The sequence below is a fragment of the Acipenser ruthenus genome, chromosome 37 (assembly GCF_902713425.1).
Source record: "Acipenser ruthenus chromosome 37, fAciRut3.2 maternal haplotype, whole genome shotgun sequence".
NCBI lineage: Eukaryota > Metazoa > Chordata > Actinopteri > Acipenseriformes > Acipenseridae > Acipenser > Acipenser ruthenus.
The window spans coordinates 713,193-735,695 of NC_081225.1; the positions used below are offsets into that span (position 1 = coordinate 713,193).

The 22,503-nt window shown below is 50.8% G+C and overlaps 2 protein-coding genes across 3 annotated transcripts in view; one reads left to right on the top strand and one right to left on the bottom strand.

The window, feature by feature from the left end:
* The window catches only part of LOC131706731 (metal transporter CNNM4), an 18,755-nt gene extending 9,744 nt beyond the window's left edge, over positions 1-9,011 (bottom strand). The window contains exon 1 of the mRNA XM_059008383.1: positions 7,530-9,011. Within this exon, the coding sequence (XP_058864366.1) occupies positions 7,530-8,970 (1,441 nt within the window). The 5' untranslated portion in view covers positions 8,971-9,011. The remainder of the gene's footprint in view (positions 1-7,529) is intronic.
* A 2,540-nt stretch (positions 9,012-11,551) lies between these two features.
* On the top strand, positions 11,552-19,317 carry LOC131706733 (VIP36-like protein). Of its 2 annotated transcripts, XM_059008385.1 has the most exons (9): positions 11,552-11,783; positions 12,922-13,040; positions 13,504-13,621; positions 15,646-15,728; positions 16,466-16,498; positions 17,120-17,281; positions 17,783-17,897; positions 18,468-18,587; positions 19,119-19,317. In XM_059008385.1, exons 1-9 carry the CDS (start codon positions 11,582-11,584, stop codon positions 19,256-19,258), a joined length of 1,092 nt encoding a protein of 363 aa, XP_058864368.1. In that variant the 5' UTR covers positions 11,552-11,581; the 3' UTR covers positions 19,259-19,317. The 2 variants fall into 2 exon arrangements, with proteins under 2 accessions (XP_058864368.1, XP_058864369.1); XM_059008386.1 differs by lacking the exon at positions 16,466-16,498 and having other exon boundaries at positions 19,119-19,316.
* Positions 19,318-22,503: the final 3,186 nt, after the last annotated feature.

Genomic DNA, 22,503 nt, shown 5'->3' on the forward strand with positions numbered 1-22,503 from the left:
TGTTCCCGCGTGCTTCGCTGAGCTCAGCTCGGAGCGGGAGGTCGTGTTCCTGCGTGCTTCGCTGAGCTCAGCTCGGAGCGGGAGGTCGTGTTCCTGCGTGCTTCGCTGAGCTCAGCTCGGAGCGGGAGGTCGTGTTCCTGCGTGCTTCGCTGAGCTCAGCTCGGAGCGGGAGGTCGTGTTCCTGCGTGCTTCACTGAGCTCAGCTCGGAGCGGAGGTCGTGTTCCTGCGTGCTTCGCTGAGCTCAGCTCGGAGCGGGAGGTTGTGTTTCTGCAGTACAGTTTGTTCCAGCTCTCGTTCTGCAGAGCCCAGCTGACTGCTGGCAGTGCGGGCCGGACTGTCACTCAGGAGAACACCAGCATTCTCCTCAAGGTCAGGACAGCAACAACACTACGAATAATGAGGACCCCCACCCCCCCTCTCACCATTTCAAACTGGAAGTCATTACCACCCCCAGCAACCCTCCACTCACAGCACAGGGCTGGGAATAAGCAGTGTGATACAGTCCTGGTTTCACTAGGAGTTTAATAATCAGACACACCTGAGCTTGTTACCTAGACACACTGGGGCTGATCAAGCTGCTAGTAAAACCTGGACTGGGTGACACTGCTGTGCAATAGGAGTCTGATTCCCAGCCCTGCAGCGCTGACTGGAGCAGAGCTGCAGTGATCACACCTCAGTGTCACGCCCATCAGACTGGATGTAAAGTGTGTCGCACAGCCTCTGTGCCTGATGGTTTTTTTTTCAATATTACAACAAGCAGAGACTGGACGGGGAGTCTTGAGTCACAGCGGCGTCTCTCCTCACGCTCGTCCGTGACTCTGCAAAGCACAGCTCTGTTTGATGGAGGCTGGATTCTGCAAGCTGTGTTGTCACAACAGACCCCGCCTCCCCTTCTGAGCAGTCTAACTGACCTGGCTGTAACAGGAACTATTGCGTAACAGCGTTGGAGGGAGAGAGAGACAGAGAGCAGAGAGACAGAGACACACACACACACACACACTGGTAAACACCATAACACACACACAGACACCAATACACAAAAACTTAAAAACAACTTTGACAGGAACTATTGCGTAACAGCGTTGGAGAGAGATAGACAGAGAGCAGAGAGACAGAGAGAGACACACACACACACACACACACACTCACAGGCAGACACAGACACACAGACACAAACACACACACACAGGCAGACACACACAGACAGATACACACACAGACAGACAGACACACACACAGAGATCCAGTATTGAGGCCAGTGTAAAGGCAAGGGCCATTATTCAGAGAGCAACGAAACTATCGGACGGCTATCAAAACTATCAAACTCTTTTTTAGAGCATCTGGCTTTATAATGTTACAGTGATTTTATGAAATCTATTTGAAACGCTGCTGCTGCACCTGCTCTGTGTGTCGGTGTGCGCGTCACTGTGTGTGCGTGCGTGCGTAATGTGTGTGTGTCAATGTGTCTGTTGTCAGTGTGCGCGTCACTGTGTGTCAGTGTGCGTGCGTAATACGTGTGTGCGTGCGTGCGTGCGTGTGTAATGTGTGTGTGTGTGTGTCAGTGTGCGTGCGTGTGTAATGCGTGTGTAATGTGTGTGTGTGTGTGTCAATGTGTCTGTGTGTGTGTGTGTGTGTGTGTCAGTGTGCGTGCGTGTGTAATGCGTGTGTGTGTGTCAGTGTGCGTGCGTGTGTAATGCGTGTGTGTGTGTCAGTGTGTGTGTGTGTGTAATGCGTGTGTAATATGTGTGTGTGTGCGTGTGTAATGCGTGTGTGTGTGTCAGTGTGTGCGTGCGTGTGTAATACGTGTGTGCGTGTCAGTGTGTGTGTGTGTGTGTGTGTGTGTCAGTGTGCGTGCGTGTGCGTGTGTGTGTGTCAGCGTGTGTGTATAAACAGGAAATCCACAGTAAACGGCGGTCAGTGCAGAGTTCTTGTAAACACGGGAAACGTCGCCCACGACTGATAAACACTCAATAGAGCTGGATTTAGAAATACTAAAAATAACTTCATAAGAAGACTGAAGACGCTGAGAAAGACTTCTACTCAACATGCTTGTCATTGAGTCTGTAATCACTGCAAACACATAGGGGGTGTGTGCGTCAGTGGGGGGGGGGGGGGGGGGGGTGTGTATAGGGGGTGCGTCTCGTATTTTTCCGTTCGGTGTGTCTCTGTGTGTGGGTGTGGATTGGAACACGTCAACTATCACTCCCTCCCTGCCTGACAAAGTTCAACCACTGCCTCCTCTCTCCTCTCCCCTAACCCTATACCTATCCTCTCTCCCCTCCTCCCCACCTCCTCTCCCCTCTCCCCTAACCCTATACCTATCCTCTCTCCCCTCCTCCTCTCTCCTCTCCCCTAACCCTATACCTATCCTCTCTCCCCTCCTCCTCTCTCCTCTCCCCTAACCCTATACCTATCCTCTCTCCCCTCCTCCCCACCTCCACTCTCCTCTCCCCTAACCCTATACCTATCCTCTCTCCCCTCCTCCCCACCTCCTCTCTCCTATCCTCTAACCTCTCTCCCCTATCCCTATCCACTAACCTCTCCCCCCTCTCCTCCTCCCCACCTCCTCTCCCCTCTCCCTATCCTCTAACCTCTCTCTCCCCTCCTCCCCACCTCATCTCCCCTATCCTCTACTCTCTCTCCTCTCCTCCTCCCCACCTCATCTCTCCTCCCCCTATCCTCTAACCTCTCATCTCTCCTCCCCCTATCCTCTAACCTCTCTCCTCCCCTCCTCCCCACCTCATCTCCCCTATCCTCTAACCTCTCTCCTCCCCTCCTCCCCACCTCATCTCCCCTATCCTCTAACCTCTCTCCTCTCCTCCTCCCCACCTCATCTCTCCTCCCCCTATCCTCTAACCTCTCTCCTCTCCTCCTCCCCACCTCATCTCTCCTCCCCTATCCTCTAATCTCTCTCCTCTCCTCCTCCCCACCTCATCTCTCCTCCCCCTATCCTCTAACCTCTCTCTCCCCTCCTCCCCACCTCATCTCTCCTCCCCTATCCTCTAATCTCTCTCCTCTCCTCCTCCCCACCTCATCTCTCCTCCCCCTATCCTCTAACCTCTCTCTCCCCCTCTCCCCTATCCCTATCCTCTAACCTCTCTCCCCCCTCTCCTCCTCTCCCCTATCCTCTAACCTCTCTCTCCCCCTCTCCCCTCTCCACTAACCTCTCTCTCCCCCTCTCCTCCTCCCCACCTCCTCTCCCCTCTCCTCTCCTCTCTCTCCCCCTCTCCTCTAACCTCTCTCCCTCCTCCCCTCCCCAGTGGTTCAGGTTTCTGTGCTGTTCTCAGCTCTCCCCCCCCCTCCTCTAAACAGATTCACATGATAATGGAACCCTAAAGGAGTCCTCAGGATTCAAGGACACACAGAGGGTTAGCCTGCAGCGTCCCTTTGTGAAGTCTGCCACTGGAAATACACACGACTCCTACTGCAGCGCAGTTTAACCTGTTTCACCAGCAGCTTGATCAGCCACACTGTGTCTAGGTAACAAGCTCAGGTGTGTCTGATTATGAAACTCCCAGTCATATTTGTGTGTGTGCGTGCGTGTGTGTCTGTGGGGTGGGGGTTGAGGGGGGGGGGGGGGGGGGGCACAGGCTATGCTCAGCCGGGGGAACGGCAGGGTGAGCAGCGGGGGGGGGCTCTTACTCCACACGGTCTCAAAATCTTTCTTTAGTCGTCTCAGCAAAATGAGCGCCCCACGGTTTCACTCAGTGTGACCTCACTTCCTGCTACGGGGGAGCGGTTCAAAAAGCACAAGGAATTCTATTGCAATGTTATATTATTAACACTGGAGACACACAGAGAGACACACAGAGAGACACACAGAGAGAGAGAGACACACAGAGAGAGACACACAGAGAGACACACAGAGAGACACACACACACTGACACACAGAGAGACACACAGAGAGACACAGAGAGAGACACAGAGAGAGACACACACACACTGACACACAGAGAGACACACACACACTGACACACAGAGAGACACACAGAGAGACACAGAGAGAGACACAGAGAGAGACACACACACACTGACACACAGAGAGACACACAGAGAGACACACACACTGACACACACACACTAACACACACACACTAACACACACAGAGAGACACACACACACACACACAGAGACACACACTGACACACACAGACACACACACTGACACACACAGACACACACACACTGACACACACACACACACAGACACACACAGACTGACACACACACACACTGACACACACAGACACACACACACTGACACACACACACTGACACACACAGACACACACACACTGACACACACAGACACACACACACTGACACACACACACACAGACACACACAGACTGACACACACACACACAGAGACACACACACACACAGAGACACACACTGACACACATAAGACACACACACTGACACACACACACACACAGACACAAGACACACACACACAAACAGACACACACACACAGACACACACAGACACACACAGACACTGATACACACACACAAACAGACACACACTGACACACACACAGACACACACACTGACACACACACTGACACACACACAGAGACACACACACAGAGACACACATACACACAGAGACAGACACACAATAATAATAATTATAATAATTATAAGGGTAATGACGCTCAGGGTACAAAGACGGTTCTTTTTTTGAATTAGTGCAGACGACACGCCCTCCCAGGCACAGAGCACTTTGCAGGGCTGTATTTAGAAACACTTACTTAAACCCAATGCAATTTAACTACAAGCCTTCTTCAAGATCTCCTGTGTAATTCGACTGAAGCCACTGAATGTAATGTCGTTAGTATTTCTTTACACACGGACACAGATACAGACACTGACACACACACACTGACACACACACACACACACACACAGACAGACACAAACACACAGACAGAAACAGACACACACTGACACACACAGAGACAGACACACACACACAGACACAGACACACACACACTGCTGAAAAACAGCAAGTGCATAGAAAATTAAAACAAGAACTAATACTGCAGGAAAATAAACTAGAACTCATAAAAACAGGAACAGGAAAAAAACACAAAATGCTGGAGAGAGAGAGAGAGAGAGAGAGAGAGAGAGAGCGAGAGAGAGAGACACACAGAGAGAGAGAGAGAGAGAGAGAGAGAGAGATTCACACTGCATAGTTTCACCCATTCCAGGTTTTACTACCAGCTTGACTAGCTCAGGTGTGTCTGATTATTAAACTCCTAGTGAAACCAGGACCAGATCACACTGCAGTGCAGCGGGAGTCTCATTCCCAGCCCTGCGTTAGTTTGAGTTATTTGCTCATTTTATTTTTGAAGGCAGTCACGTTGCTGATGGACTCTCTCCCTTCCTGTATTGCAGCTCAAGCCACAGACACGTGACGCCCAAAAACTCTGCCCTGCCCCAAGTAACCAACGCAGACACGCACTGTCCACGCCAGGCCTGCCAGCTGACCACAACATACAACAGCCAGTCCGAGCTGCGCTCAGCGAAGCACGCAGGCTGCAGAGCCCAGGGAACGCGGAGGCGCCGTGCGGCTTGGAACCTGGTTTCAGGGCGCTGCGCGGCACACCAGGCAGGGAGATTTGGGGTTTGATACAGCACCCTCAAACTAGGCCTCCCGGGGGTCTCCTGGAAGCAGGTTTCAAGCCGCTGCTCCTGAGAGGCTTCGTGTTCCCTCGGGTTCAGAAGCACTAAATGAAGCTTTCACAAACCCGGTGAAAATTAGGAAACGATACATCCTGTAAAGAAAGGATCACAATGCGCTGATACCCTGACCACAGCCTACCCTGGTGTGCCACATTCTTTAACATGCTTTACCAGACCTCTCTGTGCTTTACAATGCTTCCCTATGCTTTACCAGACCTCTCTGTGCTTTACAATGCTTCCCTATGCTTTACCAGACCTCTCTGTGCTTTACAATGCTTCCCTATGCTTTACCACACCTCTCTGTGCTTTACAATGCTTGCCTATGCTTTCCCAGACCTCTCTGTGCTTTACAATGCTTCCCTATGCTTTCCCAGACCTCTCTGTGCTTTACAATGCTTCCCTATGCTTTACCAGACCTCTCTGTGCTTTACAATGCTTCCCTATGCTTTACCACACCTCTCTGTGCTTTACAATGCTTGCCTATGCTTTCCCAGACCTCTCTGTGCTTTACAATGCTTCCCTATGCTTTCCCAGACCTCTCTGTGCTTTACAATGCTTCCCTATGCTTTACCAGACCTCTCTGTGCTTTACAATGCATGCTTTCACTGTGCTTTACTACACTTTGCTGTGCTTTTACTCGGGTATCTTTTCTAAGGGTTAGTTTGCTCTGTTTTTTACATACAGCCTCCTCAAACGAGGTCTCCTGGAAGCAGGTTTCAAGCCACTGAAAAAGTGGCTTCATGTTCCCTGAGGTTTACATGAAGGGCTGAGCAAAACCAGGCCCAAGTAAAATGCTCGTGCAGACGATTTGTTTTTCGGGTGGGCGACACCTGTCCCCTTGTTCTGATCCCTCAGCCTTGTCCCCTCTTATTAATAACTACAGCACAGCGCTCTGCATACCAGGGCAATATTAATAGAGAGCTCTCCTCTCTCACACATGACAACAGGGACTCGTTTGGTTTTGCTGTTCAGGAAGTTAACACCACACAAGGACGGCACAATCATAATAATAATAATAATAACAGGGCTGGGAATCAGACTCCTATTGCACAGCAGTGTCACCCAGTCCAGGTTTTACTAGCAGCTTGATCAGCCCCCAGTGTGTCTATTATTATTATTATTATTATTATTATTTATTTCTTAGCAGACGCCCTTATCCAGGGCGACTTACAGTCGTAAACAAAAATACAAGTGTTAATACAATTAAGAGCAAGATAAATACAATGACTTTGGTTCAAGCAAGTACAAGTGTGACAAAATACGACTCAATAATACAGCAGATAACAGTGACAGTGATAGTTACATCAGGATATGATTAAATACAAAATACTACAGATTAAATAACACTTGTGACAGATTACAGTACTCTGAAGTACATGATTAGATGCAGTAAAATAGGGGGCAGATAAGAGCAAGTAAAGTGCATTTAAGGAAGGGTGTTGTCTAGGTAACAAGCTCAGGTGTGTCTGATTATTAAACTCCTAGTGAAACCAGGACTGGATCAAACCGCTGTGCAACGGGAGTCTGATTCCCATCCATGATACTACTACTAATAATATTAATTATTATTTGTTTATTTAGCAGACGCCTTTATCCAAGGTGACTTACAGAGACTAGGGTGTGTGAACTATGCATCAGCTGCAGAGTCACTTACAACTACGTCTCACCCGAAAGACGGAGCACAAGGAGGTTAAGTGACTTGCTCAGGGTCACACAATGAGTTAGTGGCTGAGGTGGGATTTGAACCCGGGACCTCCTGGTTACAAGCCCTGTTCTTTAACCACTGGACCACACAGCCTCCTATTAATGCTATCCCTTTCAACCCCCACTCACCTTTCTTAAACTCCTCCAGCATGCAGTCCAGCTTGGTGTCGTGGAACACGAAGTGGACCGGGTGGTTGTAGAACTTGGTGATGGATTTGAGCGTGCTGCAGTCGTCCGGGTCCACGAACGCCAGGTCCTTGACGTACAGGATGTCCACGATGTTGGACCTCTCCCCGTCGTAGACCGGGATGCGCGTGTAGCCGCTCTCCATGATCTCGGACATGGTGTTGAAGTCCAGCACGGCGTCGCTCTGGATCATGAACCCGTTCTCCAGCGACGTCATCACGTCCGCCACGGTCTTGGTTCGGAGTTCGAGCGCTCCCTGGATCATGTTCATCTCCTCCTTGACCAGGTCGTTGTAAGGGGCCGTGACTTTCAGCATCTCGACCAGCTTCTCCCGGTTGTAAACGGTGCCGATCTCCTGCCCCAAGACGCAGTCCAGCAGCTTGCTTATGGGAAAGGACAGAGGGAAAGTCACCAGCATGAAAAACTTGGTCACCACGATGGTGTTGGCCCCGACCGCCAGCCCGTGCCGGGAGCACAGCGCTTGGGGGACGATCTCCCCGAAGATGACGATGCCGACCGTGGAGGCGACCACAGCGCCCAGCCCGGACCCGATCAGATCGTCCAGCAGGATGGTCAGCGTGGTGTTGACCAGGACGTTGCCCAGCAACAGCGAGCAGAGGAGGTAGTTGCCCTTCTTGCGGATGGGCTCGATCTTGCCGGCGTACTTCCTCTCCTTGTCGGTGCCGCATCTCTGCACGATGCGGAGCTCCATGGGGTCCAGCGCCATCAGACCCAGGTTCAGCCCGCTGAACATGCCGGACAGCACCAGCAGGACGCAGATGACCACGATCTGCAGCCACAGCGGCAGCATGGGCTTGCGCTCCTCCACCACCAGCAGCTTACCGTCGTTGGCCCCGAGCAGGTACCACTGCCCCCCGGTGCTGTTTCGGATGCAAAGTCTGTACAGGCGGGACTTGTCGCTCTTGCGCAGCGCTTTGATGGTGAGATTGAGCACGCCGGTGGTGTCCCGACTCGACACTTTCATGTATTTGGAGACGGTGATGTCTTTGGTGATGTCCGGGCAGGTCCTGTTGGCAACGGCACCTCCTCCTCCTCCTCCTCCGCCGCCCTCTTCCTCCTCATCCTCATCCTCCTCCCCGGTCTCCGTGAACTCCTCGTCCGTGAAGGCGATGAATGCCGAGCCGGTGTCTCGGCTGAGCTGCAAACCGTAAAACCGGAGTTGGACAACGCTGCGCTCCCTCACTTGCAAGACGCCGTCCCCCGTGGTCACGCCGGAGTCTCCCTCGCTCTTCTCCAGCCTCATGCCCAGGATCACGGCCCCTCCGCCGGCCGCCGCTCCCCCAGTCCGCCCAGCAGCTGCGCTCAAGTGAAAAACGATCAAAGTTAACGTAGTGTATCGCAGCCCGCTTCGGCCTGTCGCCATGTTTGTTTCACTCTCTGGGAGCTGCGCGCTGACGTCAGCGACTCATTCACCAGCGCCCCGCCCCCCTGGACAGCTCGGCCCCGCCCCCCTGCACAGCTCGGCCCCGCCCTCTCGCTCTTTCTCGACGCGGTCGAAACCTTTTTAAAGGTGGAAATGTAAGACGGTCTCTTAAGGTGGAATAGTACAGTAAAGTCTAAATTAATTAATTCAAAGCATAAAACAAATACATAAATACATAAAGCAGGTCATTTATTATAAATACAGTGCTGGAAATATATGTACTCAAAAACAGCAGTCCGAGATGGAATTGTTTTCCTGTGACTCACTGAAGAGGCCCGTCTATTATTTTTTTATAATCCACGGATACCCTTGTGATGCTGATATTAAAGAAGACGAGGTTCAGCAGGACAGTTGTTTTTTTTTAAAAAAACGTCGTGTTTTCAGCGCTGTACAGACGTTCTGTGTCGTTATCCGTTTCTCCAGTTTCTCTGAGATACGAATTTAGCAATTTTTTTTAACGCATTCTCATGTTTGTTGCTCATTAATGAACATTTCTGCACTGTGGGTGTTTGTCGAGTGATTGAAAACGAGACGTTTTATGTGTTTGAATTGAAAGCGATTGTCTCGAGTAATCGAATGGGTCAAAGTTCAAGTATATTTTTATTCTAGAGGAATTATCACTTTTTGACGCCATTACCGTGGGTTTATGCCCTTTTTCTAGAATGTGTGTAACTGGACCAGGTTAAATTTCTTATCTGTATATTTATAATGAAGGTGTGTTTTGTGTGTGTGTGTGTTTTGTGTGTGTGTGTGTGTGTTTTGATGACTCGTGTTGTTGCATTGCCCTCGCCAGTGTTGTGAAATGCTGGAGCGGAATGTTTTACAGTAAAAACCGCTCTCGGTAAACATTACGTCATCCTTGCCAGGGAGCTAGCCTGGCTCTCATTGGTCGACGGTGACATCACCCCGAATCAATGCTTTTAAAGGCTGAATCAGACCCGGCGATAGTCGAGCGGTTTCACAGCTTTGAATGGAGGAGATGAGTACAGCGTCAGTGAGTCAGCCGCACCCGCTAATGCTGTGTTATAGTCGATATACTGAAACTGGACAGAATCGTTTCCAAACTGTGCTTCTGCTAACTTATAATAAAACGCCATTAAGGGGGGGGGGGCAGCGGTTAACAAAAGCGGCTTGATACCAGGAGGGTCCCACTTCAATCCCAGCTCCGCCACCGACTCCCTGTGTTGTGTGTGTGTGTGTGTGTGTGTGTGTGTGTGACCCTGAGCAAGTCACTTCACCTCCTTGTGCTCCGACCTTCAGGATGAGACGTAAAACAAACAAGCTCCTACTGGAAGTGACTCTGCAGCAGCAGCAGCAGTTGTTGATAAAGCAGAGTTCACCCCCCCCCCCCCCTAGTCTCTGTGTAAGTCGCTTTGGATAACAGCGTCTGCTGAATGACTAATTCGTATTAATAATAATTCAACATACTGAAATATCTGGGGGTTTTTCCTAAAGTACAAAGAAACTCACAGCTTGTGAATGAGTCGACCCTGCCGCTGGAGACTCGGTGATGTAACGCGAGTCTGTAATAACACGGTGCTTCCAGGCTTGTGATGACGCGATGCCCGCACTCGCTTATGTCTGTTTAAATCCATTATTATTATTATTATTATTATTATTATTATTATTATTATTATTATTATTATTATTATTATTATTATTATTATTATTTGTTTATTTAGCAGACGCCTTTATCCAAGGCGACTTACAGAGACTAGGGTGTGTGAACTATGCATCAGCTGCAGAGTCACTTACAACTACGTCTCACCCGAAAGACGGAGCACAAGGAGGTGAAGTGACTTGCTCAGGGTCACACAATGAGTCAGTGGCTGAGGTGGGATTTGAACCGGGGACATCCTGGTTACAAACCCTTTTCTTTAACCACTGGACCACACAGCCTCCCTTAACGTCCTTGTGATGTCATTCACTACGTAGTCAATGATGTAACGATCCGCGGTTTCTTTCTGTGACCCTCCAGGCATCGCGGTATTGAGTCTATTAATTGTCCTTTATTTTTCTGTATCGCGCATGCTCTAATTTAGTTTCTTCGAAAACTACAAATTGTAGGCAATATCTATTTATTTATATATTTATGCATTTATCTATTTATTAATTAATTTATTCGTTTAGATTGCGTCTACCTTAAACCTTAACCTCTAAAACAAACCAAAAAAAAACATTTTACTGCGCTATGAGAAATGCGACGTGTGATTTTGCAGCGCAGTAAATGTGCGCTATAGCTTTAAGATCGAGGATTGGAGGTTTAAGGAATCCGTTGCCATGCAACAAATGTCTTCCACGCATTGGAGGAAATCCCGGATGGATGGCCAGGTTGACCAATGGGATTCATGTAAATGATATCGATTCGCCCAATCACAGACCGGTCCTCGCCTCACTTTTTCATACACCGTGAAGGTGGAGCCAAGGAGACGGAGAAAAAAAAAGAGTGACAGCCGCCTGAACCAATAGCATAAATGATCTTCAGCAGGACGGCCAATCAGAGCTCGGGGTGGGAGGGGAACGGGCGCGGTCTACGAGAACAACACAAGAAATGGCCGCCGCAGTGAGAAAGAAAGCGGCTTCCCAGCGTTTTAACGGGTTGTATCGTTTTGTTTTTAACAGACAGGCGGGTTTGAAGATGCTGTTTTTAATTTCCGTTTGCTTTGTCTTCGTGGCGCGGTCTGGCGGAGAAGAGGGGCACCAGACGGAAGAGTTTCTCAAACGGGAGTTTTCACTCACAAAACCTTACCAAGGTATAACATTTATATAACATTGTAATGTATGGACGCTGTGTCGCGTTCGAGATGTCAGTACTGCGTGTAGGTCTGCGTTTCTGTTGTGGGGGGAGATCAGAAATCTTTCTTTCTATTAAAAAAGCTTATGAATATTGTTTATGAATATTGCATGACACCCAAACATTTCAACTGAAGTTTTTTATTATTATTATTATTATTATTATTATTATTATTATTATTATTATTTTCCTTCCTGGTTGTATTGTAAACCTTAACCAGGATGAACAGTACGGGGCTGGGAATCAGACTCCTATTGCACAGCAGTGTCACCCAATCCAGGTTTTACTACCAGCTTGATCAGCCCCAGTGTGTCTAGGTAACAAGCTCAGGTGTGTCTGATTATTATTATTATTATTATTATTATTATTATTATTATTATTATTTATTTCTTAGCAGACGCCCTTATCCAGGGCGACTTACAATCGTACGCAAATACATTTCAAGTGTTACAATACAAGTAATACAATAAGAGCAAGAAATACAATAACTTTTGTTCAAGCAAAGTACAAGTGTGACAAACCACAATTCAATAATACAGCAGATAATAGTGATAGTTACATCAGGATATGATTAAATACAAAGTACTACAGGTTAAACACTTGGCAGATTACAGTATTCTGAAGTACAGGATTAAATGCAGTAAAATAGGGGGCAGATAAGAGCAAAATAAAGCATATTTAAATGAAGGGTGATAGTGTCCCAGGATACAACAGAGGAGTTCTACAGGTGCTCTTTGAAGAGGTGAGTCTTAAGGAGGTGCCGGAATGTGGTCAGGGACTGGGCAGTCCTCACATCTGTAGGAAGGTCATTCCACCACTGCGGAGCAAGGGTGGAGAAGGAGCGGGCTCTGGAGGCAGGGGAGCGTAGCGGAGGTAGAGCCAGTCTTCTATTATTATTAAACTCCTAGTGGAACCAGGAGTGGATCAAACTGCACTGCAATGGGAGTCTTACAGTAGCCATGTGACAGTGTTGCTGTGTTACCATGTGACTGTGTGACAGTGTTGCTGTGTTACCATGTGACTGTGTGACCATGTGACAGTGTGACTGCAGTACCATATTACCTTGACTATATCTGTGCTCCCATCTCGTGTTGCAGGTGTGGGCTCGTCCAGCTCCTCTCACTGGGAGCTCCTGGGGAACGCCATGGTGAGCACGCAGCAGCTGCGCCTCACCCCCGACATGCAGAGCAAGCAGGGCGCCGTCTGGAACCGCACTGTGAGTGAGGGGGGGAGGGGGATCTAGAACCACATTACCATACAGAATTACCTCATTGTGTTTCATAAAGTCGAGTGAAAGCTGCTGAATAGTGTGACTCTAACATATTGAATTGCACACCGCACTTAATGACAAACTGACAAATTGAAAAATGTGGCATTTCAAAATCTAACATGAAATGCTACTGTACTACTATTATGGCTTCCGGTAGACTCTTTTTTTGCGATATCATTGTGTAGTTTCTTTGATCACATGATATTAAATAAAAGATCTAAATTACGTTAGAGTTTTATTTTGTATGATGTCTCTGGGATCCTTGCTTGTGTTTGTGCGTGGCCTGGCTAATGCGTCCGTCTCCTCTCTCTCTCTCTCGCTCTCTCTCTCTCGCTCTCGCTCTCTCGCTCTCTCTCTCTCTCTCTCTCTCTCTCTCTCTCTCTCTCTCTCTCTCTCTGTCTCTCTCTAGCCCTGCTTCCTGCGGGACTGGGAGCTGCAGGTTCACTTCAAGGTCCACGGGCAGGGCAAGAAAAACCTGAACGGAGACGGGTTTGCAGTGTGGTACACGAGGGAGAGGATGCAGACAGGTACCGAGGAGGAGGGGAGGAGAGGGGGGTACACGAGGGAGAGGATGCAGACAGGTACCGAGGAGGAGGGGAGGAGAGGGGGGTACACGAGGGAGAGGATGCAGACAGGTACCGAGGAGGAGAGGGGGGTACACGAGGGAGAGGATGCAGACAGGTACCGAGGAGGAGGGGAGGAGAGGGGGGTACACGAGGGAGAGGATACAGACAGGTACCGAGGAGGAGGGGAGGAGAGGGGGGTACACGAGGGAGAGGATACAGACAGGTACCGAGGAGGAGGGGAGGGGGGTACACGAGGGAGAGGATGCAGACAGGTACCGAGGAGGAGGGGGGAGAGGGGGGTACACGAGGGAGAGGATGCAGACAGGTACCGAGGAGGAGGGGAGGAGAGGGGGGTACACGAGGGAGAGGATGCAGACAGGTACCGAGGAGGAGGGGAGGAGAGGGGGGTACACGAGGGAGAGGATGCAGACAGGTACCGAGGCGGAGGGGAGGGGGGTACACGAGGGAGAGGATGCAGACAGGTACCGAGGAGGAGGGGAGGGGGGTACACGAGGGAGAGGATGCAGACAGGTACCGAGGAGGAGGGGAGGAGAGGGGGGTACACGAGGGAGAGGATGCAGACAGGTACCGAGGAGGAGGGGAGAGGGGGGTACACGAGGGAGAGGATGCAGACAGGTACCGAGGAGGAGGGGAGAGGGGGGTACACGAGGGAGAGGATGCAGACAGGTACCGAGGAGGAGGGGAGGAGAGGGGGGTACACGAGGGAGAGGATGCAGACAGGTACCGAGGAGGAGGGGAGGAGAGGGGGGTACACGAGGGAGAGGATGCAGACAGGTACCGAGGAGGAGGGGAGGAGAGGGGGGTACACGAGGGAGAGGATGCAGACAGGTACCGAGGAGGAGGGGAGAGGGGGTACACGAGGGAGAGGATGCAGACAGGTACCGAGGAGGAGGGGAGGAGAGGGGGGTACATGAGGGAGAGGATGCAGACAGGTACCGAGGAGGAGGGGAGGAGAGGGGGGTACACGAGGGAGAGGATGCAGACAGGTACCGAGGAGGAGGGGAGGAGAGGGGGGTACACGAGGGAGAGGATGCAGACAGGTACCGAGGAGGAGGGGAGGAGAGGGGGGTACACGAGGGAGAGGATGCAGACAGGTACCGAGGAGGAGGGGAGAGGGGGGTACACGAGGGAGAGGATGCAGACAGGTACCGAGGAGGAGGGGAGAGGGGGGTACACGAGGGAGAGGGGAGGAGAGGGGGGTACACGAGGGAGAGGATGCAGACAGGTACCGAGGAGGAGGGGAGAGGGGGGTACACGAGGGAGAGGATGCAGACAGGTACCGAGGAGGAGGGGAGGAGAGGGGGGTACACGAGGGAGAGGATGCAGACAGGTACCGAGGAGGAGGGGAGAGGGGGTACACGAGGGAGAGGATGCAGACAGGTACCGAGGAGGAGGGGAGGAGAGGGGGGTACATGAGGGAGAGGATGCAGACAGGTACCGAGGAGGAGGGGAGGAGAGGGGGGTACACGAGGGAGAGGATGTGTGTGTCGGGTTGGTCAGTCTCTCTCACTGTGTGTGTGTGTGTGTGTGTGTGTGTGTGTGTCGGGTTGGTCAGTCTCTCTCACTGTGTGTGTGTCGGGTTGGTCAGTCTCTCTCACTGTGTGTGTGTCGGGTTGGTCAGTCTCTCACTGTGTGTGTGTGTGTGTGTGTGTGTGTGTGTCGGGTTGGTCAGTCTCTCTCACTGTGTGTGTGTCGGGTTGGTCAGTCTCTCTCACTGTGTGTGTGTGTGTGTGTGTGTGTGTGTGTCGGGTTGGTCAGTCTCTCTCACTGTGTGTGTGTCGGGTTGGTCAGTCTCTCTCACTGTGTGTGTGTGTGTGTGTGTGTGTGTGTGTGTGTGTGTGTGTGTGTGTGTGTGTGTGTGTGTGTCGGGTTGGTCAGTCTCTCTCACTGTGTGTGTGTGTGTGTGTGTGTGTGTCGGGTTGGTCAGTCTCTCTCACTGTGTGTGTGTCTCTGTTGGTTTGCAGGCCCTGTCTTTGGCAATAAGGACAACTTCACTGGGCTGGGGGTGTTCGTGGATACCTACCCCAACGAGGAGAAACAGAAGGAGGTAGGAGGAGGAGGAGAGCGAGGAGGGGAGGGGAGGAGGAGGAGGAGGGGAGGAGAGGAGGGGAGGAGGGGAGGAGGGGAGGGAGGAGGAGGAGGAGGGAGGGGAGGTGAACTGTCTCAATTCTGCTCGGACTTACTTGGGTCCAGTCCAGTCCAGTTCAGTTCTTCTCAGCCAGGTTCCAGCTCACTAACAACGCTTCACATCTTCCATTCGCTTTGTTGGTCTCGCGTGACAAACGCCTGTTATCAGTGAGCATGTCCAGCCGACCCTGTCTCTCATATCAGTGAACATGTCCAGCCGACCCTGTCTCTCATATCGGTGAACATGTCCAGCTGACCCTGTCTCTCCTATCAGTGAGCGTGTCCGGCCGACCCTGTCTCTCATATCAGTGAGCGTGTCCAGCTGACCCTGTCTCTCCTATCAGTGAGCGTGTCCGGCCGACCCTGTCTCTCATATCAGTGAGCGTGTCCAGCCGACCCTGTCTCTCATATCAGTGGACATGTCCGGCCGACCCTGTCTCTCATATCAGTGAACATGTCCAGCCGACCCTGTCTCTCATATCAGTGAACATGTCCAGCCGACCCTGTCTCTCTCATGGTATGGGAGGTCCTGCAGTGTTATGATCTGCTGGAAGTTGTATAAATTCTTTCAGTTTTTTAAAGGTTTTGTGTTTTTGTCGTTGTGTTTTTTGTTTTTTTTCCCTCTCTCCTGCTCTCCGCTCGTTTCGGGGGAAACAGAGCCAGAAGAGGAGGTTCAGCCCCAGCTCCCAGGTATTCACCCCTGACCCCTGACCCCTGACCCTACTGGCATGCGCACCCCCTGATTGGGTGCCCCCCCCCATTTCATCGCTCCTTTAATTTTTAATTTTATATTGATTTATTGTAGTGGTCCTCCTTTCTTTTATGTCTGTAGGGGCAGTGGGACGTGTAGTACTGTGTGTGTGAGTGTGTGTGTCTCTGTGTGTGTGTCTGTGTCACTGTGTGTGAGTGTGTGTGTGTGCGTCTGCGTCTGTCTGTGTGTGTGTGTCTGTGTGTCTGTGTCAGTGTGTGTGTCTGTCTCTGTGTCTAAGTGTGTGTGCATCTGCGTCTGTCTGTCTCTGTGTGTGTCAGTGTGTGTGTCACTGTGTGTGTCTGTGTCAGTGTGTGTGTCTCAGTGTGTGTGCGCCTGTCTGTCTGTAACCGCGCTTACTGTTCACGAGTGATGAAGTAATTGATGTATTTTATTGGAGCCGTCAGCCCCAGTATTTCATACAAAGTTTCAGTTATCATTATAAGAATTACAATTACAGCAGGCGTGCTGAGACTCCACTACGACTGCAGTTACCCTGTCACTGATAAACAGGACACGGAGCCGGTGTCTCCGCTGACGCCCGTGTCTGTCTCTCCCCCCAGCGGCTCTTCCCTCTGGTTCTGGCCATGGTTGGTAACGGATCTCTGAGCTACGATCACGAACGCGACGGGCGCCCCACGGAGCTGGGCAGCTGCACAGCGCTGGTGCGGAACCTGAACCACGACTCCTTCCTCGTGGTGCGCTACGTGCGGAGGAGGCTGACCGTGAGTACGGCCACACGAGAGACCCCTTCACTGACCACCGAGGGGTTCCGGGCAGCGCTGCCACGGTTACCAGCCCGCCGCTGGATCCCAACCAGAGGAGGCTCGCTGCTCCAGCGGTTAACAAAAAGGGGCTTGATACCAGGAGGTTCAAATCCCACTGACTCCCTGTGTGTGTGTGTGTGTGTGTGTGTGTGTGTGTGTGTGTGTGTGCGTGTGACCCTGAGCAAGTCACTGAACCTCCTTGTGCTCCGTCCTTCGGATGAGACGTAAAACAAACGAGCTCCTATTGGAAGTGACTCTGCAGCAGCAGCAGCAGTTGTTGATGATGCAGAGTTCACCCCCCTAGTCTCTCTAAGTCGCTTTGGATAAAAGCGTCTGCTAAATGACTCCTCATTAATAATAATATAACACAAAGAGAAGCATGCTTCCTCACTGAATCTCTGTGCAGTGTCGGTGTGAGGCAGTGTCTCAGTAGCCCTCTCCTTCCCTCCCTGCTCGCAGGTCATGATTGATATCGATGGGAAGCACGAGTGGAGAGACTGCCTGGATGTCCCGGGGGTCAGGCTGCCTCTCGGGTATTATTTTGGGGTGTCCTCGGTGACGGGGGATCTGTCAGGTAGGGGCTCGCTCTCTCTCTAGCAGTCCTGTTAGTCCTGCCTCAATGCTGACTCTGTGCTTGCCTCCCCTCTCTTCTCTCTCTCTCTCCTGTTAGTCTTGCCTCAGTGCTGACTGTGCTTGCCTCTCTCTCTCTCTCTCTCTCTCTCTCTCTCTCTCCTCAGTGCTGACTCTGTGCTTGCCTTGCCTCCCCTCTCTCTCTCTCTCTCTCTCTCCCTCCTCAGTGCTGACTCTGTGCTTGCCCCCCCTCTCTCTCTCTTGCCTCAGTGCTGACTCTGTGCTTGCCTCCTCTCTCTCTCTCTCTCTCTCTCTCTCTCCTCAGTGCTGACTCTATGCTTGCCTCCCCCCTCTCTCTCTCCTGCCTCAGTGCTGACTCTGTGCTTGCCCCCCCTCTCTCTCTCTCCAGCCTCAGTGCTGACTGTGCTTGCCTCCCCTCTCTCTCTCTCCCTCCTGAGTGCTGACTCTGTGCTTGCCTTCCCTCTCTCTCTCTCTCTCTCTCGCTCTCTCTCTCGCCTGCCTCAGTGCTGACTCTGTGCTTGTCTCCCCTCTCTCTCGCCCCCCTGTCTCTCAGATAACCATGACCTGATCTCTCTGAAGCTGTACCAGCTGACTGTGGAGCGCAGCGAGGAGGAGGAGCTGCTGGACAAGGAGGTGTTCATACCCAGCGTGGACAACTGGGAGCTGCTGAGAGGTGAGGGACAGGGACCGGGGGGCACAGAGATAGGATAAATCATGGACCAAGTGAGAGCTGAGACACTGAGACAGGGGGACGCGGTGAGAGGTGAGACACAGAGACAGGGGCACATGATGAGACACTGAGACAGACAGGGGGATGTGGTGAGAGGTGAGACATACAGGGACATGGATACATACTGTACACAACGTTGAACTGCTGCAAGGGGACACACTCACACATATCTCTCCTTTTTCCCCAGGGGCACCATGTCTTGCCCTTTTTCTCTCTCTCTCTCTCTCTGTCTCTGCAGTGCTGGATCAGGCTGAGCCCATGGGCACCGTGTCTCCCCCTCACCTCACCCTCTCTCTCTCTCTCTCTCTCTCTGTCTCCGCAGTGCTGGATCAGGCTGAGCCCATGGGCACCGTGTCTCCCCCTCACCTCACCCTCTCTCTCTCTCTCTGTCTCTGCAGTGCTGGATCAGGCTGAGCCCATGGGCACCGTGTCTCCCCCTCACCTCACCCTCTCACCCTCTCTCTCTCTCCGCAGTGCTGGATCAGGCTGAGCCCATGGGCACCGTGTCTTTCTTCCTGCTCGTGCTCTTCAGCATCCTGGGCTGCATCATACTGGCCATCCTCGGGGTCATCACCTACCAGAAGTGGAGCGAGAGGGACAAGAGATTCTACTGAGAGAGAGAGAGAGAGAGAGAGAATAGACTGAGGCTGGAGAGGGAGAGGGAGAGGGAGAGAGAGAGAGGGAGAGAGGCTGGAGAGGGAGGGGAGGGGGTAGAGAGAGGGGGGAGGGAAAGGCTGGGGAGGGGGGAGGGAAAGGCTGGAGAGGGAGGGGGGAGGGGGTAGAGAGAGGCTGGAGAGGGAGGGGAGGAGGGGGGAGGGGGTAGAGAGAGGCTGGAGAGGGAGGGGAGGGGGTAGAGAGAGGCTGGAGAGGGAGGGAGGGGGGAGGGGGGAGGGGGGTAGAGAGAGGCTGGAGAGGGAGGGGAGGAGGGGGGAGGGGGTAGAGAGAGGCTGGAGAGGGAGGGGAGGAGGGGGGAGGGGGTAGAGAGAGAGAGGCTGGAGAGGGAGGGGAGGAGGGGGGAGGGGGGTAGAGAGAGGCTGGAGAGGGAGGGGAGGAGGGGGGAGGGGGTAGAGAGAGAGAGGCTGGAGAGGGAGGGGAGGAGGGGGGAGGGGGTAGAGAGAGATGCTGGGAGATATGGGGAGGAGTGAGAGACAGCACGGGGGTTTGGCCGGGGGAGCTCAGAGCCGCTGTGTATGTGGTGCTTGAGACATTCCTATCGGGATCTCTGAGGAGTATTCGTCAAGCCGGATGAGGAGCGGGGCTGGATCCCAGGAGCTTGACAGCGGCGCTATCGACAGGAGCTCCCCTGTCCTGTTTTAAATACAGCGGCGCCATAAATCTGAGATTGAATCCGGGGGACAAGCCTGCTTCTCTGCCTTACTGACCTGAGATCAAGCGTAGAATCTGTGCTGATCAGCGAGAGGGAGAATCCGTCTGGATACGAATGAAGCGAGAGGCGCAAACACTGTGCTGTACCATCGAGATCACTCTGGGACCTATTTATTTATGTGTAGTATTTTTATTTATTTTCTCTCTCTCTCTCTCTCTCTCTCTCTCTCTCTCTCTCTCTCTCTCTCTGACGGCACAGTCTCTTGTGAAAGGAACCTTGTTTTTATACCAAGTTTACTTAAAATTATAACCCTGCCCTCCTTTACACAGCACAGGAGCAAAGACAATTGAGTGCCCTGCCTGCTTCACAGGAATGCGAAACTGATTTTACAGGCATTGTCTAGATCAAGCGTGTATCTGTATGTAGTTGCTGCTAGGAGCCGTGGTTTTTACCTAAGAGCAAGGAAGAGGGCTTGTAAATAATTTTACTTTTTAACTGAACCCCCTTGTGCCTGCCTCAGAGCTGCCTGTGTGTGCGTTTCCAATTCATTTTTAAAAATCCCTTTTAACCAATTCCAGCTCATCACTGTTTCAAAATTGCAGTCGGCAGCGTTCTGTTAAAATGAGATTCTCGCAGCAGAGGCGACGCGGGACTTCAGTCGAAGTCGCTGTCTGTCTGTTTTTGTTAGTCAATTTAAAAGTCGGTTTCAAACGAAAGCAGTTGCGCGATCGCAACAGTTACGAAAATGACAATTCCGACTGGTGGATTTATTTTTTAAAAAAGGAATTGGACCTCGATAAAGACGCGCAACGGCGTAGAAAACGAGACAGACGCGGCGCGGAATTCAGGGTCCCTCTGAAGGCAAAGAAGGACCGTTGCGTTTCTATACAGAGTCGTTTCTGTCTCGCTTTGCAGTCTGACTCAGTGTGTATTCTAGCATTCAAAACGGCTGTATTGTTATTATTAGTGGTAGTATTATTTGCACATGTTAAATAATTGTATCTAAATGAGTTGTTGGATTCCTGCATGGGCCTCCTTGTGTGACGTGTGTTGTGTGTGAAATTGCACGAATTTTATTTATTTATTTAATTTATTTTCCTGTAGTTTCTCAGTTTGATTTGGTTCTCCCTCCATAATTCAATAAACATCTGCTGTTTTTATTTCTACAGCTAAAGCCTGTCTGGTTTTTAATGTCCTCTGAAATGTCTTTATAATATACAGCACTAGACCCTGATATTGATGCGATCCAGCCCTCTGAAATGTCTTTATAATATACAGCGCTAGACCCTGATATTGATGAGATCCAGCCCTCTGAAATGTCTTTATAATATACAGCGCTAGACCCTGATATTGATGCGATCCAGCCCTCTGAAATGTCTTTGTAATATACAGCACTAGACCCTGATATTGATAAGATCCAGCCCTCTGAAATGTCTTTATAATATACAGCGCTAGACCCTGATATTGATGTGATCCAGCCCTCTGAAATGTCTTTATAATATACAGCGCTAGACCCTGATATTGATGCGATCCAGCCCTCTGAAATGTCTTTGTAATATACAACACTAGACCCTGATATTAATGTGATCCAGCCCTCTGAAATGTCTTTATAATATACAGCACTAGACCCTGATATTGATGGGATCCAGCTCTCTGAAATGTCTTTAGAATATACAGCGCTAGACCCTGATATTGATGCGATCCAGCCCTCTGAAATGTCTTTATAATATACAGCGCTACACCGATATTGATGGGATCCAGCTCTCTGAAATGTCTTTATAATATACAGCGCTAGACCCTGATATTGATGGGATCCAGCTCTCTGAAATGTCTTTATAATATACAGCGCTAGACCCTGATATTGATGAGATCCAGCCCTCTGAAATGTCTTTATAATATACAGCGCTAGACCCTGATATCGATGCGATCCAGCCCTCTGAAATGTCTTTATAATATACAGCACTAGACCCTGATATTGATGGGATCCAGCTCTCTGAAATGTCTTTATAATATACAGCGCTAGACCCTGATATTGATGAGATCCAGCCCTCTGAAATGTCTTTATAATATACAGCGCTAGACCCTGATATCGATGCGATCCAGCCCTCTGAAATGTCTTTATAATATACAGCACTAGACCCTGATATTGATGAGATCCAGCCCTCTGAAATGTCTTTATAATATACAGCGCTAGACCCTGATATTGATGTGATCCAGCCCTCTAAAATGTCTTTATAATATACAGCGCTAGACCCTGATATTGATGCGATCCAGCCCTCTGAAATGTCTTTGTAATATACAGCGCTACACCGATATTGATGCGATCCAGCCCTCTGAAATGTCTTTATAATATACAGCGCTAGACCCTGATATTGATGCGATCCAGCTCTCTGAAATGTCTTTAGAATATACAGCGCTAGACCCTGATATTGATGCGATCCAGCCCTCTGAAATGTCTTTATAATATACAGCGCTAGACCCTGATATTGATGCGATCCAGCTCTCTGAAATGTCTTTAGAATATACAGCGCT